At 36.1% G+C, this 18,686-nt stretch overlaps 1 protein-coding gene across 5 annotated transcripts in view; it reads right to left on the reverse strand.

Moving 5' to 3' along the window:
• SUGCT (succinyl-CoA:glutarate-CoA transferase) overlaps positions 1-18,686 on the reverse strand; it is a 317,087-nt gene that overhangs the window by 38,632 nt on the left and 259,769 nt on the right. For 4 of the 5 annotated variants that reach the window (XR_001519311.2, XR_001519310.1, XM_015617376.2 and 1 more), the window contains one exon: positions 13,951-14,014. The exons of the other annotated variant lie outside the window; for it this stretch is intronic. Coding sequence is in view for 2 of the 4 variants with exons in the window: in XM_015617376.2 (XP_015472862.1) it covers positions 13,951-14,014 (64 nt within the window). In the remaining 2 variants the exon portion in view is untranslated. The remainder of the gene's footprint in view (positions 1-13,950; positions 14,015-18,686) is intronic. 5 annotated transcript variants of the gene reach the window in all.

Raw genomic sequence — 18,686 nt, forward strand, 5'->3', positions numbered from 1 at the left:
GCCTGAGGATGTCAGGCCTTTCCAGCTTGACAACAGTGGCAACACCAAGGGAACATCATCTTGAGGATCACTGCAGAGCTTGCCATCCTCATCCCCTGGGGAACCTGGGACAGAAGTCATGTGAAATGGAATGCAGAGATGTTGCCAGGAGTCCCAGTGCTTTGAAGCACCCACTGATGCCCTGTTAGACATGGAAAGGACTTTTGCCCTCAAGGTAGATCAGACCAGGGACATTTGGCCACTCTTGGAAGCTCCTGACATGGCTCCAAGTAGGGCAGTTTAGGGTTTGGGCATCTCCTTGAAGGTGTGAACAGTCTATGAGGCAAGGGGGTGACAGGTTTTGCTCACGTGCTCAGGAAATAGCCAATCACCAGCACTGGTGTCAGGAAGAACTTTTCCGCTAGAGCAGAGTGGCACTGGTCAGGGCTGCTTCAGTCTCTTTTGGATCAGTTGCTGCCTGCATGAAGATGTCCTCTCATGCCCTGCAGCCTGGGGGAGAATGCCTTTTGTTTTAGCCCATGGTAGACTAGAAAGTGTCCCTGGGATTTATTTTATCTTCCTCTGCAGCACTGAGCATGGTCTGTTGTCAGAGCTCCTTTGGGCTATTGGCCATGTACTGCTGGTCTTGTTCCACAAAGGCAGCCTGCATACTCCTCATCTGCTGAAAGAAGCTTTCTAGACTCCCAAAAGAGGCCTCAAGAAGGGCTCCCTGGGCTTGGTAACCATTTATTTGGTGAGCACATTCTGCTTCAGGAGGAAAAATAGAATGTAACAGAATAAAAATAGAATTTAATATAGTTCAGTTTGAAGGGACCTACAGTGATCATCTAGTCCCACATCAGAGATGATAAAAGTTAAAGCATGGCTTTCAGGGCAGTGCCCAAATGTATTTTCAGCACTGACAAGCATTGAACACTGACCATTTCTCCAGGAAGCATTTTTCAGGGTTTGACCACTTTCTGGGTAAAGGAAAGTGTCCTCATGTCATGTCTGAACTTCCCCTGATGGATGCAGGTTTCAGCCATTCCCATGTGTCCTGTCACTGCAAGGCCAAGAAGAACTCAGCACCTCCCTGTCTATTTCCCCTCCTCAGGAAGCTGTAGGCAGCAGTGAGGTCACCCCTCAGCCTCCTCCTGTCCAAACCAGACAAGCCCAGTGCCCTCAGCCACTCCCCAGAGCACATTCCTGCCAGCCCCTTCCCCTGCTTTGGTGCCCTTCTCAGGACACGTTCAAGTGCCTTCATATCCTTTTCAAATGGTGGGGCCCAGAACTGCTCACAGTACTCGAGTGAGGCTGCACCGGTGCTGAATTCAGCAGGATGATCACCTCTCCTGGCTGGCTGGTGATGCTGTGTTTGATGTACCCCAGGATGAGGTTTGACCTCTTGGCTGTCAGGGCACACCCACTGCTGATCCCATTGAGCTTCCTGCCAACCTCTTCCAGCCACTCCTCTCCCAGTTCAGACTCATGTCTACTCCATCCCAGGTGCAGAATCTGACATCTAGTCAGTCTTGCTTTGTTTCATGGCATTGGTGATTTCCCAATGCTTCAATCTCTCCAGATCCCTCTGCAAGTCCTTTAGTCCCAGTAGTCAGCAGCACATCCTAGTTAGGTAGAACCACCAAAATTATTCAGTGTGCATCAGCTGCAGCCTTCAGATCACTGGCAAAATATTGAACAAAACTGACCCTAGAATTGAGCCCTAAGGAACACCATCGGCAGCTGGTCACCACAGAGATGTGCCCTGCTCACTGTAACCCTTTGAACCCTGCCATTCAGCCTGTCCTTCACCAAGTGCACATATTTTAGTGTTATTCTACACAGTAAAGGAAGGAACACTCAAGGGATAACAAACCTTCATGCAAAATTACTTCATTCCTTCTAACACAAATGGACAGTGTAAATGGCACTATCAGCATATCCTGTTGTGTAGGATCTCTTTTAGTATACAATATACAGAGAGTGTATGTGTCCACATTATAGACGTCAGGGACAAATTAAATTACTGAAAAAGAATATTCCAAAGAAACTAGGGTAGATGTGGAGGCAGTAAATGCTAATACACAATTTTAGAAAAATATGGAAAATCCCATAAATTTAAACTTACCTACTTTTTAACAAAAGTAATACAAAATAAATTTCAGCATCATATAGATAATATAACCATAATGCATAATATGTATGGCTTAAATCCATCCTTTAAGCCTTTGAAACAGAAGTACAAAGGAAAGAAAAACTAATTTGCTATAGTTTCTCATTTTTTTTTGTCAATAGATGCAAGACTATTAGAAAAGATAATTTATGTCGTATCTTCTATGGTGAGTGGTTATATGAGAGCGTACTCCAGTGCAAATCTTAGTAATTTGTATTTTTTCCTGTTATATAGCTCTCTGATAGCTGCATAGATGTGAATCCATTTGATCACCTGGGGTTTGAGCCTAGGCTGAATGTCACCAGTGGAAGAAGACAACTTGTGAGTGAATTTTATATTCACTGTATCTTAAAATTCAGGGCAAAATCATTTTCTCAACCAACATGTCTAGATATTTCACAGTTTCAGTATTTAGGAAAGACTGGAAATATGAGACTTGTGGAAGAAACCAATCTATAATCAGAAATTGTGTTTCAAAGTCTGAGTTGTACACCAATGACATCTGCACCCAGACATAACTCTGGAATTGAATATAATCACACTCCTGCCTGAATTGGTGTCTTTGGGTAGGTATTGTTAGTTAAGTAGCTAAAAGCTGCAAGGAAGTAGTAATAGGCTATTATCCCAGTATGATGAGGAAACCAAAACACAGTCCTTCCTCAAAGTGCAGTTCAAATGTCCTGGTTACTAGGAGCAGGATTTCTTTCTTTTTACAAGATAGGAGATGGTAATGGTTATATTGTTCAAATATAATATACAAAACTTAATCTTAAAACTACTAAAAATTCTTGTGGTAAAGACATTAAGCACTAGAAGACAGAAATTTTCTAAATTATTATTGAGCTTTCAATCTTATGCCTTGGCTTTTTAAAGAGCCTCTACAAATGGATCCTTTTAATATTTCTGCATAATTATCAGTCACTATATTTCAAGGTGTACCATGGATCGGAATATTTCATTTTGTTTTGCATATACTAGCTTCCCTATTTTATAGTACATTTCAGTTGATTGCTTAGAGTAAATTTAGAAAAATTATATGACAAAGCTCCAAATAGTCTTCAAAAAAGACCACAGCACTTTTACTGAGGACATGTTTTACTGCAAATAAGAAAATATCTGTTCAGTTCATTCATTCTGAGTTTAAAAAATATCCACCATTTACTAAGGCATTTAACATCAACAGCGTATTCACAACAAATCTTCAGAGCATATAAGTTCCCTCAATGTACCCAATATTTGAAATCTGGTTTATAAATAATTTGGGTTTTTTTCCTGGCTTTCAAATTATTTTTTCTTGGATATCAAAGATAAGTAAAATTGTCCATAAATACTGTTCAAAGATAAGCAGGTAAAAATCCATTATGATTTGATATTTGGTATTTAAAAATTCCAAAACTGAAAGTGAGCTAATATGCCATTCAGAAAAAAAAAAAAAAAAAAAAGAAAAATATAGAAAAATGTTATACACCAAAAAAAAAACCATTCAAATTTCTGAATTTTCTGAATCATCTCTACTTATAAATTACATGCACTGTAATGACCTAATTCTTCTCTCTCTATAGTTTAACATCAAACAACCTCCTTGGTTCTCTGGTGTAGAACAGTTTATAATATATTCACATGTGATATACAAGTCTAATGGATAATTATGTTATTGAAGTATATTATTATATTTCATTGTAACTGGTGCCCAGTACAAGATTAAATTCCAAGAGTAAGATAAGACTTTAGATTTATAGGTACTAAATCCAATCAATGAAGCATTTTGATTCATGTCTGTGTACACCTGGGGAAAAGAATACCAATCCATGAAAATACCTGAAAACAAGAAGTCTATACTATGCCTCAAAATATAGCAACTGAGTGAAAACTTCCTACATACAAAAAAACCCCAAAACCACAAATACAAAAAATGTGAAAGTAAAAAAGTAAATTAAAATTCATGGAAATGATAACATTGCCTCATTGATATTGTTGGTGGGTGATGCTGCTTTGAGTGGCGAGTTTCTAGCAGTGAGAATCTGAAAGTCATATTAAAGTAGTAAACAAGGTATTGCTTTCTTCTTGAAGTCAACTGGTAGGAAGATTCCACACTAGCTAACATTTTGAAAAGCTTAGAATCTGTCAGAATAATAACTCTTAGAAGGTGAATGGCTTAACTGGAAGACACCAAGGGTTTTCTTTTAAATTCTGAGCTACTCCCCCAGTTCATCTTGTTTTTGTCCAGCAGGTTTCTCTACATTGTCATTCTTACAAAACTGCTTGAAGGGTATGGTAAAGTGGTCTCTTGCAATCTAATATTGCCAGGCAGCCATGTCAAAGCTACATGTTACCCATGTATTCACTCAACACTTTTAGAGGCAATAAAAGCTAGAGCATGGTACCTGAATCAACAAGGAGCAAAAGGACAGGTCAGCATTTCTGATGTTTTGGTTTTTTTTCCCTCAGGAAATCCAAGCAAAATTGAGGAGTAGGAAAGTAAGTTATTAAACTTTACATTCAGCTTTGAAATAAAACTACTAAATTATACAGTGGGGACATTGATTTGTGAGTAGTGAGGAAGTCAGAAAATAAAACTTTCCTTTCAGGAGCTACAACACAAGTCCTTATTCCATCCTTTGAAGAAGGTACTGCAGGTAAATACTACCAAGACAATGATCTGTGGCACTTTTTAATATTTTCTAGCCCCCTATGTATGAACAAATGTGAAAACTAGAATGTTTCAAATTATAGTAGAGTTTTCATCATAGAGTCACTCATATAGGGATCTATTTCATAATCAAAGCAATGCAGCTTAATTTTTTAGCACTAATCTTGTGATTTCTTTAGAATACTAGCAAATTGCTATGAGTCTATACAAGCTTTTATGTCTGTGTTTGGGCTTGAAATAGCAGATGTGTGCATGAAGTTGTGTGTTGTATAAATTGGATGACTGGAATTGGGTACTTGTGCATCATCAGCCTTAAAACTTTGTTTGCCCCACATGTTTATAAATCGTACTGCTCCTCTTCACAAATGGGCCTCATTTTCTGTTCCATGAGATGTTACTAAAAACAGACTGCAAAGAATATTAAAAAGCTTGTTCTAATCTGCAAACTTCTGCTTCATTTCATCTCTGCATCTAGTTGAAAACTGATGAGGAACACTCCACTTACACACAAATCAAAATTTAATTTTTTCTATTATCCTGCCAAAGGCACAATCTCTAAATAGCTCTAATTCAAAGCAGTGAGCTCACATTACATTTTAAAATTCATTAAGTTATCAATTTCATTTAATAGATCATTTCTTTGCTTTTTGTATGGGTAATCTGCTTTTATTTTCTCTGTTCACTCTAATTTCAGAAAGCCAAACAGGGCCTCTGTATTTTCTTAGGGAAGTCTTTTCTGTACCTTAACAGACTCTGTGTCAATATTTTTCTAATCAGGTCTCAACCCAATGCCTAGTGTTTCAACAGACCCTGGACTAAGCTAGTTCACATCTACTCTGTCTTGGTTTAAACCTTTTGTACACTGTGTTATGATAGACAAGATAGATTTATTTGCTAAAAAAAAAGTGTATCTTTAGCAATAAGAAGTTAACTTTTGAATCAAACTTGGTGATCAATAGCTATTTATTTATGTATCTATATTTATCAATATAGATAAATAAAAGTCCGGTAAAAAATAAGAGGAACATCTAGTCATAAAACATTTGGAAAAATTCTTGGGAATTTCCTTCTCTCCCAGAATCATAGAAGAGCTCCAGAATAGCTAACAAAATGGCAAGGGGAAAAAAGAGGTGGCAGCAGTGCTTTATTTTTGATAGCCCAAATTATTAAGGCATCATTTAGAATATTCAAGACTCAAGTCAAAATCACCATTTTAGTTTTTGATTCTGATGCAATATGACATTAATTTCTGGGCTGAACTTTACTAGAAAGAGTGGTAAGTACAAGGAAGAGGAACAAAAATAATTTTCAGTTCACAGTGACTAAAAGGACTTAAATATTCCCTACTTCAGGAGTTATACATAAATTTACTAATGTACAACAAGTACACATTATCTGAACAACTAAGTTAAATGTATAAGCCTTATTTTGCCACATATTTCTATCCAATGATTCTTTTCATAAACTACAAGTTAAAATAACATCAAATTACACAAAATATAAATCTCACCTTTTGGAAAAAAACGTAGTTAATTGTGAGTTCTATTATCTCCATCTTTTGCATGAAGATGTGAGAAACATAACTTCACAGGCTAAGAGATTTGCCCAGAGTCAGACAGGTGGTTTGTGATGCTTTCTATAGAACTGCAGGTTTTGCTGTATATATACAGTACAAGATTGCAATAAAAAGGGCAGAATTACAAAACTCTAAGTGTGCTGCACTTACACAAAGGATCTGAAAAGATCTGGGCAATTTACCCTACATAGCTTGGCAAAAAGTTATCTAGATAAAATTTTGGTTTTGTAAGTACTTTCATGGCACAAAAAGTATTTAAACCTCATGAAAGACACAAAAAAAATACAGCTTCTCTACTAAACTGCAGATAATATTTTTTTAACAATTAAATTAGTCAAGCCTTAAAAGACAGGTGCAGATATTTGGCAAATTTTCCATCTTGATAAGTCCTCTTGAGGACTTCTGAAAAAGACAAACTTTAGTCAAACATACGTGAAAGAGTTAAATTGATGACATTCTATGGTCAATGTGATAAAAAGGCAAAGCACATGACCTAATGGCCAGTGCTGACCACAAAATTGCTCAGTCTAGATTCACAGAAAACAGGGTAAGCCAAATCACTCTTATCATTGATGGGAAGGCAGGGTCAAGATGACATGGAGGAAACACAAATGAGGATTAGTCTAGTCAGTGTCCTAGGGATTAAGTAAAATTGTCTAAATGTTTAAAACATATTTTTTCAGTTAATGAAACCAACCCTTTCTTAACTGACAGTAGATTCCTTTTCTTATCCAATAATAATTAAAGATCATAAAGATATATGAAAAATTTATGTGTGTTGAAGTAATTTGGTGGTTTTACAACACACCCGAGGCATGCAGACATTTCTTTATAATCACACACCCTGAACTGTGTGAGCACCTGGCTGTGCTTGTTATAGAGTGAAGGTTAAGGAACTACTTTCTAAGTTATTGTTATTTATAAAGAAAGAAGTGGGAAACACATTCAAACAGAAGAAAAAAACACTTCATTTTAGATGAAGTTGAATTCTAGGACAATGGCACTGATGGCAAACTCATTAGTTCATTTAGCTATTCAGTCAATACTTCAGCTTTCAGCCCTCCCTCCCCCCACCATGTGACAGCAATGAGTTACTCTTAACTCTCCATCAGAATTATGTCCAGTCTAAAGAAAATCCCAGTATATCTTAGGACATATGGAGGAAAATATAAAAGAACTGTTCTCTGGTAACAGAGAAGTATAATTACCAATCAATATTCAATACTTCAACCACAACTTTACTCGACTTATTATGTACAGAGCAGGAAAATGTCCCCATTTGTCTCCTGAAAAATTTTTATTTTTCCTCCCTATGTATCAGTACCAGACCCTGGAAAAAAATATGTGATGCAAGAAAAACAACTTTGATAGTCAGATCCTAAGGACCAACAAAGAAACCTAGGGTCTGACGAGAGATGAGTGGCTCAGAGACCTTGAACAGCAGTACTGGAGAGCCATTGCTTGAGTGACACAGCCAGTACTGGTCCCAGTCAGTACTGCTACTCAGTTACTTGTGACTGATGGAAAAGTCTTCCACTATTTCTTTTTTCTTAATTCTCTCCAACAACTGAAGTCCCAGAACTAGGTAAGAAGCGGCTGCCTTTTCTTCCTAAAAACCACTTTTAAAGTATTAACTATGGCACTAAGACCATTCCAGAAAGTATAGCAAAATTTAAATGTGTGGTAGAGAAATATTGTGAAAACATATGACAGAGGAGCAAAAATATTAAAAGACTTGTTATTTATGTTTTACTATAAAATTATTCTTAAAAGATTCCAAATTAAAGCATCATTCATTAAAAATATGAACTAGCCTTTCTACATAAACCTGAAGCAAATAACATATTCCTTGCCATTCCCACCATCTCTTTTCTGCTTTTGCAATCAGTATGAATATACTGTTCATATATTTATTAAATTTAAGTATTTTGAGGCTAGGTGAGCTGTCATACATTATTTGTGTAAGTTCCTGTACTGTTCATGGACTTCTCAAAATTTAAATCAGCTCTGTGAATGTAAAAGACATAAATAGTCAGCCCTGATGACTATAAAAGGCAGATGAGGTAACAGTAATGCTGGTGAAGCTGTTTGTCTCCAATGTACCATAAATAGCGAAGTGAAATTAAAATTTTTCAGTCAACATTGGTTATGCACATGCATGCACGCACATACACAGACACACACACACATATGAAAAAACACCTGATGACAAGCAGACAGGATCAGAAGTTCAAGAAAAGGATCTTGAAAAAATTGTTGGGACTTTTATGTTGTTGTTGTTGTTCTTATATTGAAGGATCTCCTAGCTGCATGAAATAATGGATTGGAGTACAGACTTCCTTAATTTCCTGCAAACTTCCTCCATGTGGAAGTCACTTTTCTCTGCTTTATATCTGATCCTGCTGAAGCTTCCTCTACTACACTTACATTAAATGGTCAAAAGATAGCTTATATCACTAACAGTAATATTTTCTCTCTGTATTGAAATTCTTTGATCAAATACAAACCACAGTTGTTTCCTTAACTATAACTAATCTTCCACATAAATGAAGAAAATAGGTATAAATAACAAATATAAATAAATATTAAAACAAACAGAATTTTCCCAATAAATTCCTTCCCTGAGGAATCAAATAGTTTTCAACTATTAACCAAGATCCAAAAATCTGCAAACAGTTTGGTGACACAGAGTGATTTGTCCAATGTTAAGGAAGAAATCCGTGGCACAATAGGGAATTATGGCACTAAGAGTAAGTACTGTGGCAATAAGAAATCTGTGGCACTAATAGTCCTATTAGATTTCTTGCTTCTTTGTCTTATTCTTTAAAACCATTCTTCTAAGAGATTGATAGCAATTAGTCTCCATGGAACCATGGAACCATTTAATGAATCATACAACAGGAAAAGCCTACCTCTAAAAAAATTCTTTCCTGTTTCAGTAGTATATTTGTAATACACAGTGACAGAAGACCGGAAAAAGGGACATTTCTCCTGAGTGGGTTGATTAATTAACTTAAGTTGCCTGAATTCAGTCCAAGAAATCTATGTCAAGGAGGAATCCTGCACTGTTTTCCCTAAGTGAGCTTGGAGTAGTCCCTCAAACACTTTATCTCAAGAGCACAGAAGGAATTTATGAAGCCAGGTATGAAATTGGCCTTTCTGAGCAATAAAGTAATCCTTGATGCACATCATGAGCCAAAGAACAGGCATTGTGTTTATCAACTCAGGAAATGGGGATGAGAAGAACATACAACACAAACATTATCAAAACTAAGAATATTTGTTTTGTCTGGAAGAGGTGATTTACACAATTTCTACAGTTATATTGTTTCCTGTTTGATCAGAGATGATTCTGAAGTCTAGGCTTTTATCCAAATCCCCAGTTTGCTAAGGCTTAGAAGGGGTCAGAAATGAAATTTAGTTCACAAAGGTTCTTGTTAGTTAATAAATTCTAAAAAGTTTAGTTTTCTAGGGACAGCTAAATACATCATGGGGTTTTTTATTAAAAAATATTATTAAAAACATTGTTTTGACTTTAAAAAATAACTAGCAGTCTTTAAAAGTCAACATTAGAGACTAGATAATCCAGAAGCTGGGCATATTATTATCTGAGTTTCCTAAAACATGTAAGTGGACTGTAATTGAAAAGGTTTGGGAAAGATTGTATTGCATCCATTAGTTTTTTCTATGTAATCAATCTGGGTTAGGAGCACCCATTGTGCTCCATATTGGCACTCAGAGTACTCAGTGGCTTCCAAAAATTCACATACTACCTACCACTCCTTGTAAAAGTCCACTGCTCGTTGGCAAAGCAGTTCAAGACTAACCCAGATGCTAAAACTTGTTGAAATTTTGTTCCTTCACTTACCTGTAGTGTCTTTGTGCCATCCAGAATTGTCTGCAATCTGGCACTATATAAAACATTTTTTTTTTGTCTCAAAGTGTACTTTCTGTGCTCTACATTTCTCATTTCATTAAAGTGTGTAATTTCTCCTTCAGATCTCTGTAGAAAGAGTTAAGCATAACACAGCTGAGGAGGAGGTACTGAAGTTAATCACAGAATAAGAACATAATCCAAGTTGGAAAGGTTTTCAGGAGGACTACACTCTTACTTGGATAAGGTCAGAGTCATGTCCTAGGTCAGATCAGGTTGCCACTGGATTTACCTAACTGTTCCTTGAAAATGTCTCAGAACAGAATATGCAGATCTCTCTGGGCAACCTGCTCCACTGCCTGGCTGTTGTCATCATGAAAAAGATTTTTATGTTGTACAGGCTGAATCTCTCTTATCCATCATCCATCCTCCCACCATGCCATGAAGAACCCAGCTCTTCACATTGATAATCTTCCTGTAGGTACTGAAGGGCTTCTAACAGCTCTCCTGAGGCTGCCTTTTCCCTTGGCTCTACATTTCCAGCTGAGGTGCTCCAGCTTCTGATCATCTTTGGAGCACTGCCCTGAACTAAAGATGATTAAGTTGCCTTCAGGTAGAGAAACAGAAAAGATTCATTAGTTCAGCCCTACAATCAGATGAACCAGTTCTGGCAAGAATGACTTAAGCAAGGCTCTCTCACAGGATTGCACACTCTATATAAGATATGTCAAGTGTATGTATATGTCAGTTCTAGAATAACATCATGACATGAATATATGGAATTATATAGGTGAAACATTACCCTAATGAAACCACTGAAATACCACAGAACCATATTTTTCTCGGAATGTTCTCACAATCTTTTATAGAGTCACTTTTAAACAGACACAATGAACTTTCTTTTTTACATTCATTCTTGAATCTGAGATATCCTGAGATACTAGTAACAGCGCAATGCACAATATATTTGTACATAGACATTTTTCATGAATACTTAAAACAAGAGATATCAAAATGCAAGGTCTCTTTCTTTCCTACCATAAAGATACATTCTGAAAAGAAAAATTACTAGAAAACTGTTCTTTGCAGTGCAACTTCTCCCACTCCTTTTTCACCAGTGCAAAATGCACTTATCAGCACACAGTATACCTTAGGCTGGGAATCACAAAAAAAACAAGGGGGAAAGGTGAGGAAAAAACCAAATTCAATAGCCATCTCAAAAGATATTTAAGCAAAGGAGGAGTATTAATTACCAAGTCCAACATTAAAAATCTAGCCTACACTAATGTCAATAGCAAAATCTCTCAATTTGTAGATCTGCAAGATTTACAACAGAGGATTCATACACGTATTTGAATCGACTTTCGATTCAAATACGTGCCTGGAGAAGGACTGCTGCAAATCAATACGCTAGACACAGAGGCCACCTGTAATACTTGGAGCTGAAATCTGCCAGCATGCTTCACTTAATAAGTGACTGTCACGGCACTCACAACTTGGCAGCAAAAGTCAGACCTCTGTCAAGTGCCTCAAGTGTGATGTCCAATTCAATTACTAAAGGACACATTAAAATCCGGCTCATATGGTTAAGAAATAACAGCTACCTATTTTTATTTTGGGATTAGAATCTCCCCAGTCTCTTTAAAGAAAAACATTTTCAGCCTATTCAGTTTCAACACTCACATTAATAAGTTAATTTTCCTTAATAAGCAATCTTGAGATAGAAACTGAAAGCTTAATAAACTTATTCTCTACTAAATACAAGATACTAAAATATAATCATATTTAAAAAAACCTTCTATTTTTAACTGTCATTGAGAAGAAATTATTTACTGTATGTTTTCTTTGCACACTCTTCCCTGTATTCTTCAGCTATATCATTGAGCAGGACAAATTCAGGGTACTTCTATTACCTATCAACAGTGGCCAAATTCACTTTAGTTTTGGGACAGAGTAATGCACTGTCTTTCCAGTGATATCAATAGTTCCATTCTGCTCACACTGCATAAGTGTTCTTCCTCCTCTCCTCCCCTGTCTCTCCCCTTCTTATCCTCCCATGCCAGGAAAGGAAGGAATTCTACTTTTCCTGCTCAAATATCCAATAATCATTTCAGCCATCTGTTTCAATACAAAAAACTCTTCATAGAAGTCCATCTAAATGGCAAACCATTAGAGACTAAGATGATTTATTTTAGTTTAGTGCAGTGTCACTAGTTTAATAAAATAAAAAATAACTAAGGATTTGGGAAGTACTATGGCTTACCTATGTAAAAACTCACTCTCTTGCCAATACATTCTATCGCTGCTGACAGACATTAGAACATTCCTTTCATCTCTTTCCTCTTCTTGCAGTTTAAGCTATCCCCTTAAGGAGTATTTGCTTTCTCTAAGATAGATTATAAATTGTATGTAACATGAAAACCTTACACACTTCCTCTACCATCTGTAAGGCTTTTATTTCTACTTCTTAAAAAGGAATTAAGTCAAAAACCTTTTATTTGTCTTTTCATTTTGGGTAAATAGACCAGGATTACTTTTCTGCAAGAAAATTAAAAGAAAATGATTGCTATTTCCAGATATGTGCATCTAAATAAGAGAAGCATTTTTTAATACAGTCAACCAAACATTCAAATCTAGTGAAACCAAATGTGCAATGGAAACTGTAATAAAGAGCAAATATGGACCATACACATCCACACACACAAACACTCCCTCTATTCATGACAAAAACAGGATCTAATATGGGATTGGTTTCTCTCAAATAATTCTTTCTTCATCCCAGTGTGATTCCAGGATGTGCAAATTAAGAAAAATTTTATGGGTCAAATTCTTCTTAACACTACATGTGCTCAAGTCAACTGAGATTGATGGCAACGGGATTCAGTGTCAGAGGGTGGAACTGGCACAGAAAATCACAAGGTAAGGAGCTGTTTATAAAAATAGACATGACATAGTGCTTTGAATGGAGGAGAAAACAATTCTCAATGTGGCCTGGGAGAAAGAAAAGCAGAGAGAAGCAGAAAAATTGACTACAATAGCTAACAAGTTACCAGATAAGGATCAACTATCAAAAGCAAGCCAACTGCAAGAATCTGTATGTTCATAATGGCTCTGGTTAAACCTAACCCCATTACAAAACTGTGTCTAATGGAAGGAAAGCTAGACCAGTTCCTAATCAATTTAGAGCTGTGAAGAGGAGAGACTAGTTTATCACTTTTGTATATACTTCTGTATTCTTTGAAAGTACAAAATAGCTAGTTAAGATTTCATTATGCAGAGCTTCATTAAGTCTTCAGTAAAAATTTTCCTCCTCTTCATTTTCTTTTTCTTTTTTCTTCTTTTAAACAGAAATGTTCCTAAAAGAAGCCTGGGTACCTTGCAAAATCAAACTAAATCAAAAACAGATTCTTGTATTTGTGTAGACGATTTAGCAGTAACATTTCTAGCAGTGGGAGTTTGCAAATATTATCAAATTCATGTTCATGTTATGACAACTGACGGATGGAAACCAGAAGCTATTCTGACACACGTTTTAACCCATTTTTCTGCTACTGGAATGACTATGAGCACAAATGTCAGCCTGGTTAAACTTTTATTCGAGTGAAATGTGAAGATGCATCATATCCTCAGCTGAGTTCCGGAACCACTCAGGATGTCATGTAACATTTAATTTAGCAAAAAAGGATTAAACATCTAACCTGGAACAGCTATCTTCCCAGCTGTTGGATGATTCATTTCCATCACAAGTCCATTGTGCAGTACCTAGGAAAACAAAACAAAACAAAACAAAACAAAAATGTATACAATATAAAATACAATCAATTCCTAAACTCAAGAGGGGAAGAAAGAGATAAACAGTATCATGCTCTTTCTCAGACTCTGAAAATACAAGGAGCTACAACACAAGTAGTCTGCTTAATGTGTAAAATGAAAGCTTTGATGTTTGACATTACTTTTTGTTCATGCAGCTAAACAAATGCTTCACTAAGACTGCACATGTCTAAGATATCTGTAAACTCTTATAGTCATCATCAAACATAAGAAACTGAGCTGTAAGCACATCACACTTTCAACCACCAACAGACAACTGGTACCAACACAGACTGGCCATTAAAACCTTCACCCCCTTTCATACTAACCTGCAATATGTACTAAGGGCCTATACATAAACTATGTTCTCTTGTTTGTACTGTTAGTTTTAAGCTTGTGATGGATCATAATACAAAATGCTGTCTTAATAGCTCTATCAAACATGTTGAAAAGATTAAATATTTTTTATGTTTTTTATATTCTTTTGAGTAGGTATGCCATGCTTGAGGCCCTGTGTAAATCTATATGTGATGATTATTCATCACAATTTTCAGATCCTTGTTATTAGCCTCAGCCAGAAAACAATGTGGGATACCAAAACTGTCAAGTAACAGAGAAAAAGATATTAATACTAGCAAACTCACTGCTTTTGTATATAATTCTGCACCCAAAACCACTAAACAATATTTATAATTTCTTTACCTATTATACTTCCATCCTTGTAGCACTGCTACCCTAATCATATAATCGGAATTATTTTAAAAAAATAAATAGCCACCCACTAGGCAATTATTTTCACATCCAATGTAACAAATCTAGAATGTCTTGGAAAATGAATCAGCTATAGAAAATGAAATATGGGAAAACCCTTTAAAGTGATCATGTAATACATCTACCTATTCACCTTGCACCATGAACAACACTATCAACCTTGACTATTGATGACAAGTGTTGGTCTAATTAATCTTTAAAATTTCAAGATAATAAGTTGAGAATTTTCTTATCTAATCTGCACCTCATTTTGCATTTTTATTACTAGAACTTTTTCTCCTGATACATAATCTAAGTGTCTGTCTATTAAATATTTTTATTCTCATCTTTTCCCCAAATGAACACAGAAAACCAATCACTATCATCTTTATAACATTCTTTTATGTACTGGAAGATTGTAATCACATCCTCCCTCAGTCGGCTCTTTTCTAGACTAAACAAAACTAATTCCTTTAACCATTCTTTCCAGGTCAAATTTTGTGAACCCTTTATCTGTGTAGAATAGCCTGCTTAAAAAATTCCCATTCCTGAACAGGTGGTGTCAAAAGGTCAGGTCAGCTTTCTCTTAGCTTGTGGGGGGAACCTATTTAGCTGACATTTAGAAATCCAGATATTTCCGATAATAGATGCTGGTGGAACAATGTCTCTTCACTAGTCTAATTGTTTGGCAGTATACCAAATCATTAGTTCTATTTCACTTTCAGAAGGTTAAGGACAATTTTGGTAGACATTCAAGTGAGACATCCAGAATTTTTTTTCCGAATGACAGAATTAGAAAATATAATTGCTTGTTTTAATTCATATTTAGAAACTTTCAGTCATGCCCTTTATCAAATAGTATTGAAATTTTGGTCTCCTTTCTCCAAAACTTACTTACACAAGCTTGCTTTATGTATTTATTTGGTGTTTGGGACCTGAATGCAAGAAAACACATTCATTTGAACTTGAAACCACAGCAAGCTCAGGTGAATAAGCAGTTCTTTAGATAGCAAGTTAAAGCATGTACCTAAAAGTGGTTTAGTTTGGTTAAAGAAAAACATACAAACTGTCTAGCAGCTATTCAGAGCTCTACAAAAATCATGCTTTTCTCTGTTCTGAGTCTCTAAATTCTCATTCTCATAAGATAGATATAAATTGCTTTTAAAAGAGTTTTTTATTAGACTCAAATTCCAGATCTCTTTTATTTACAGAATGAACTACAAAACCCCTGATCTTTGAGAATCACCACTATTCCTTTTAAAAGAATTGCTTAAGATGCAGTCAAGCTTCCTTATTATTTTCATTATTAGCACAGGGTTGAATTTCCCTCTCAGATATATATTTGATATATATTAGATATATATATAATATATATATTCCCTATCAAAAACACTGAAATTTCTATTAATCTTATTTTCTACAGTAATTAAGCCTACATTGATATACTCAGTTCCAACTTTTCTTTTGAAGAAAACAATCACCAAGCAATGACTGGTCAACAACTGTGGATTTTTTTCCCCTACACCAGCAACACTGTTTAAAAAAACTGTAATTTCCCATTCCATACATTTCACTGTTATGATTCCCAAAAACAAATTAAAAAAAAAAAAACAACCTTCACCAACTTCTCATGTGCATTCTTAAAAACATGAAGGATTACTGCATTCTAGCCTTGATAGAATGCAACGTTCAAATCCTTTATCATCAAAGACAAGAAACCAGAGGAAAAGGTAACAGACACAACTCAATGGCTTTCTCCTCCATTGTCTTGTGTAGCTGAAATGGTCTTGATGTTTCTGGTAGAAATAGATGGTAGAGTCCTCTATTTTGTCTGTATTCACCTGAGTTCATAATAAGGAACTGATGGACCAAGAGAATCATGAAAAAGATGATGACAATCAATAGATTAAGTTTTTGAATGTTTTTTCCATATGGATTATTTTGCAGGGTAGAAATACTATATGATCTGTTACCACGTGATATTTTTCTGAATAAAATAATGTTTGGGAAGCATTTTACAGTGAGATCACTGTAAAGAAATCAGAAGCACAGTCTTCAGTCTTTCAGTAAGACTGAAAAACATATTTTAAATGTTTTAAAAAATTTTAAAACATATTGGAACAGTCTGGCCAGCAAGACTAGGGAAATTACTCTTCCCCTGTACTCAGCACTGGTGAGATGGCACCTTGAGTTCTGTGTCCAGTTCTGGGCCCCTCAATTTAGGAAGGACATTGAGGTACTGGAACGAGTCTAGAGAAGGGCAACAATGCTGATGGAGGATCTGGAGCACAACCCCTGTGAGGAGCAGCTGAGATAGCTGGGGTTGTCAGCCCTGGTGATAAGGACACTCAGGGGAGACCTGTAACTACCTGAAAAGAGGCTGCAGTCAGGTGAGGGTTGGCCTCTTCTCCCAGGCAACCAGTTACAGGAGAAGAGGACAGTCTCAAGCTGCCCCAGGGGAGGTTTAGGTTGTACATTAGGATGTACTTCTTCAAAGAAATGGTGATCAGATATTGATGTGGGCTGCCCAGGGAGGCAGTGGAGCCACTGTCCTTGGTGGGGAGAAGTCCATTTTAAGGAAAGACTGAACCTGATATAGCTGACATGATGGTTTTCAGACTTAAGATCTCAGAGGTCTTTTTCAACCTAGTTGATTGATTCTGTGATACCATTTTATTTTATTCCAGATAAAGACATAATTTCAACTCTGATGACACATGTAATTAAACACCCATAACAACATGGTTTCTCTTAAAACTGCCAGCAAAGTTTCAAGTCTACCTCTCTCAATTCTACCAAAGGTAATCTTCCAAATCCCTATCAAAGGAGATACTGGAATCAGAAACATATCAAACCTTGTAGCTCCCACCTCCCTCCTTCCCAGATCCAAAAGCTCTATTTAGTGTGGAGCTATGCACTCAAAATATGCATTTTTACAAGTACTACTCTTTCACAGATTCATCTAGAGTTTAGTGAAAAGGATTTTCAGGGCCACAAAGGAAATGATATAACCCTTTTCTCCATATTTTTGTAGCCACAAGATAGCTGGCTGTTGGTAAACATAATTACTACTTGTGCCTCTAAACCACAAAAAAGTAATAACAGTTTTCCCTGTACATGCTGAACATAGAGCAATGGCCATAATCACCCCTTGAAGAAGTACAGCACATGTTGTGAAGAAAATGCCATATTGGAATTGCATCCCACATCCTAAAACTACCCCTTTCCCAATAAAAATATGTCAAGTCATCTGAAATTTGGAAAGGGTATTAAATATATCCCCCATCTGATGCCTAGTTCTACTTGGTCTTGTATTCCTAGAATGTTGTTGCACAACAGAATGGTTTGCATGTCAGCATGTTTTCCGCCACCACGTTTTTTCCAAAGCAGAAATCCCAATATATTCAAGTCCTGTTGCAAAGTTTGTCTTTCATCACTAATAACTTTACTATTCTTCTTTTCAAAGTTTCTAATATGCAGGGGTCACTTGGAGAAGATATTAGCTCTCTACTATATCTAAGTATTGCATTAATGAATCACATCTATCTCCACTTTACCTTCACCTATCTCTCATACTTGAAGTTTCTTACCATTTCATGAGACAGGACATAATTTAATTTGCTTCCTTAACAAATTTTTGAATTAATAAAATCTGTTTTTGTTGTTTCCAATTGCCTATTAATTTACCTCTTTTCTCCCATTCCCTTACTCTGATGCAGTGAACGCTGTATGTTAAAGTCTCTTGGGTCCCTAGCACCATGTCTGTGATACTATATGAATACACACAGGAAAGTCACAGTTCATTGCAATGTCCTTATTCTGTACTGCTGCTTTTGTATAGGACAGTGTCTTACAGACTATTTCCTTCACCAAA

Source organism: Parus major, chromosome 2, assembly GCF_001522545.3.
Source record: "Parus major isolate Abel chromosome 2, Parus_major1.1, whole genome shotgun sequence".
Classification (NCBI taxonomy): Eukaryota; Metazoa; Chordata; class Aves; order Passeriformes; family Paridae; genus Parus; species Parus major.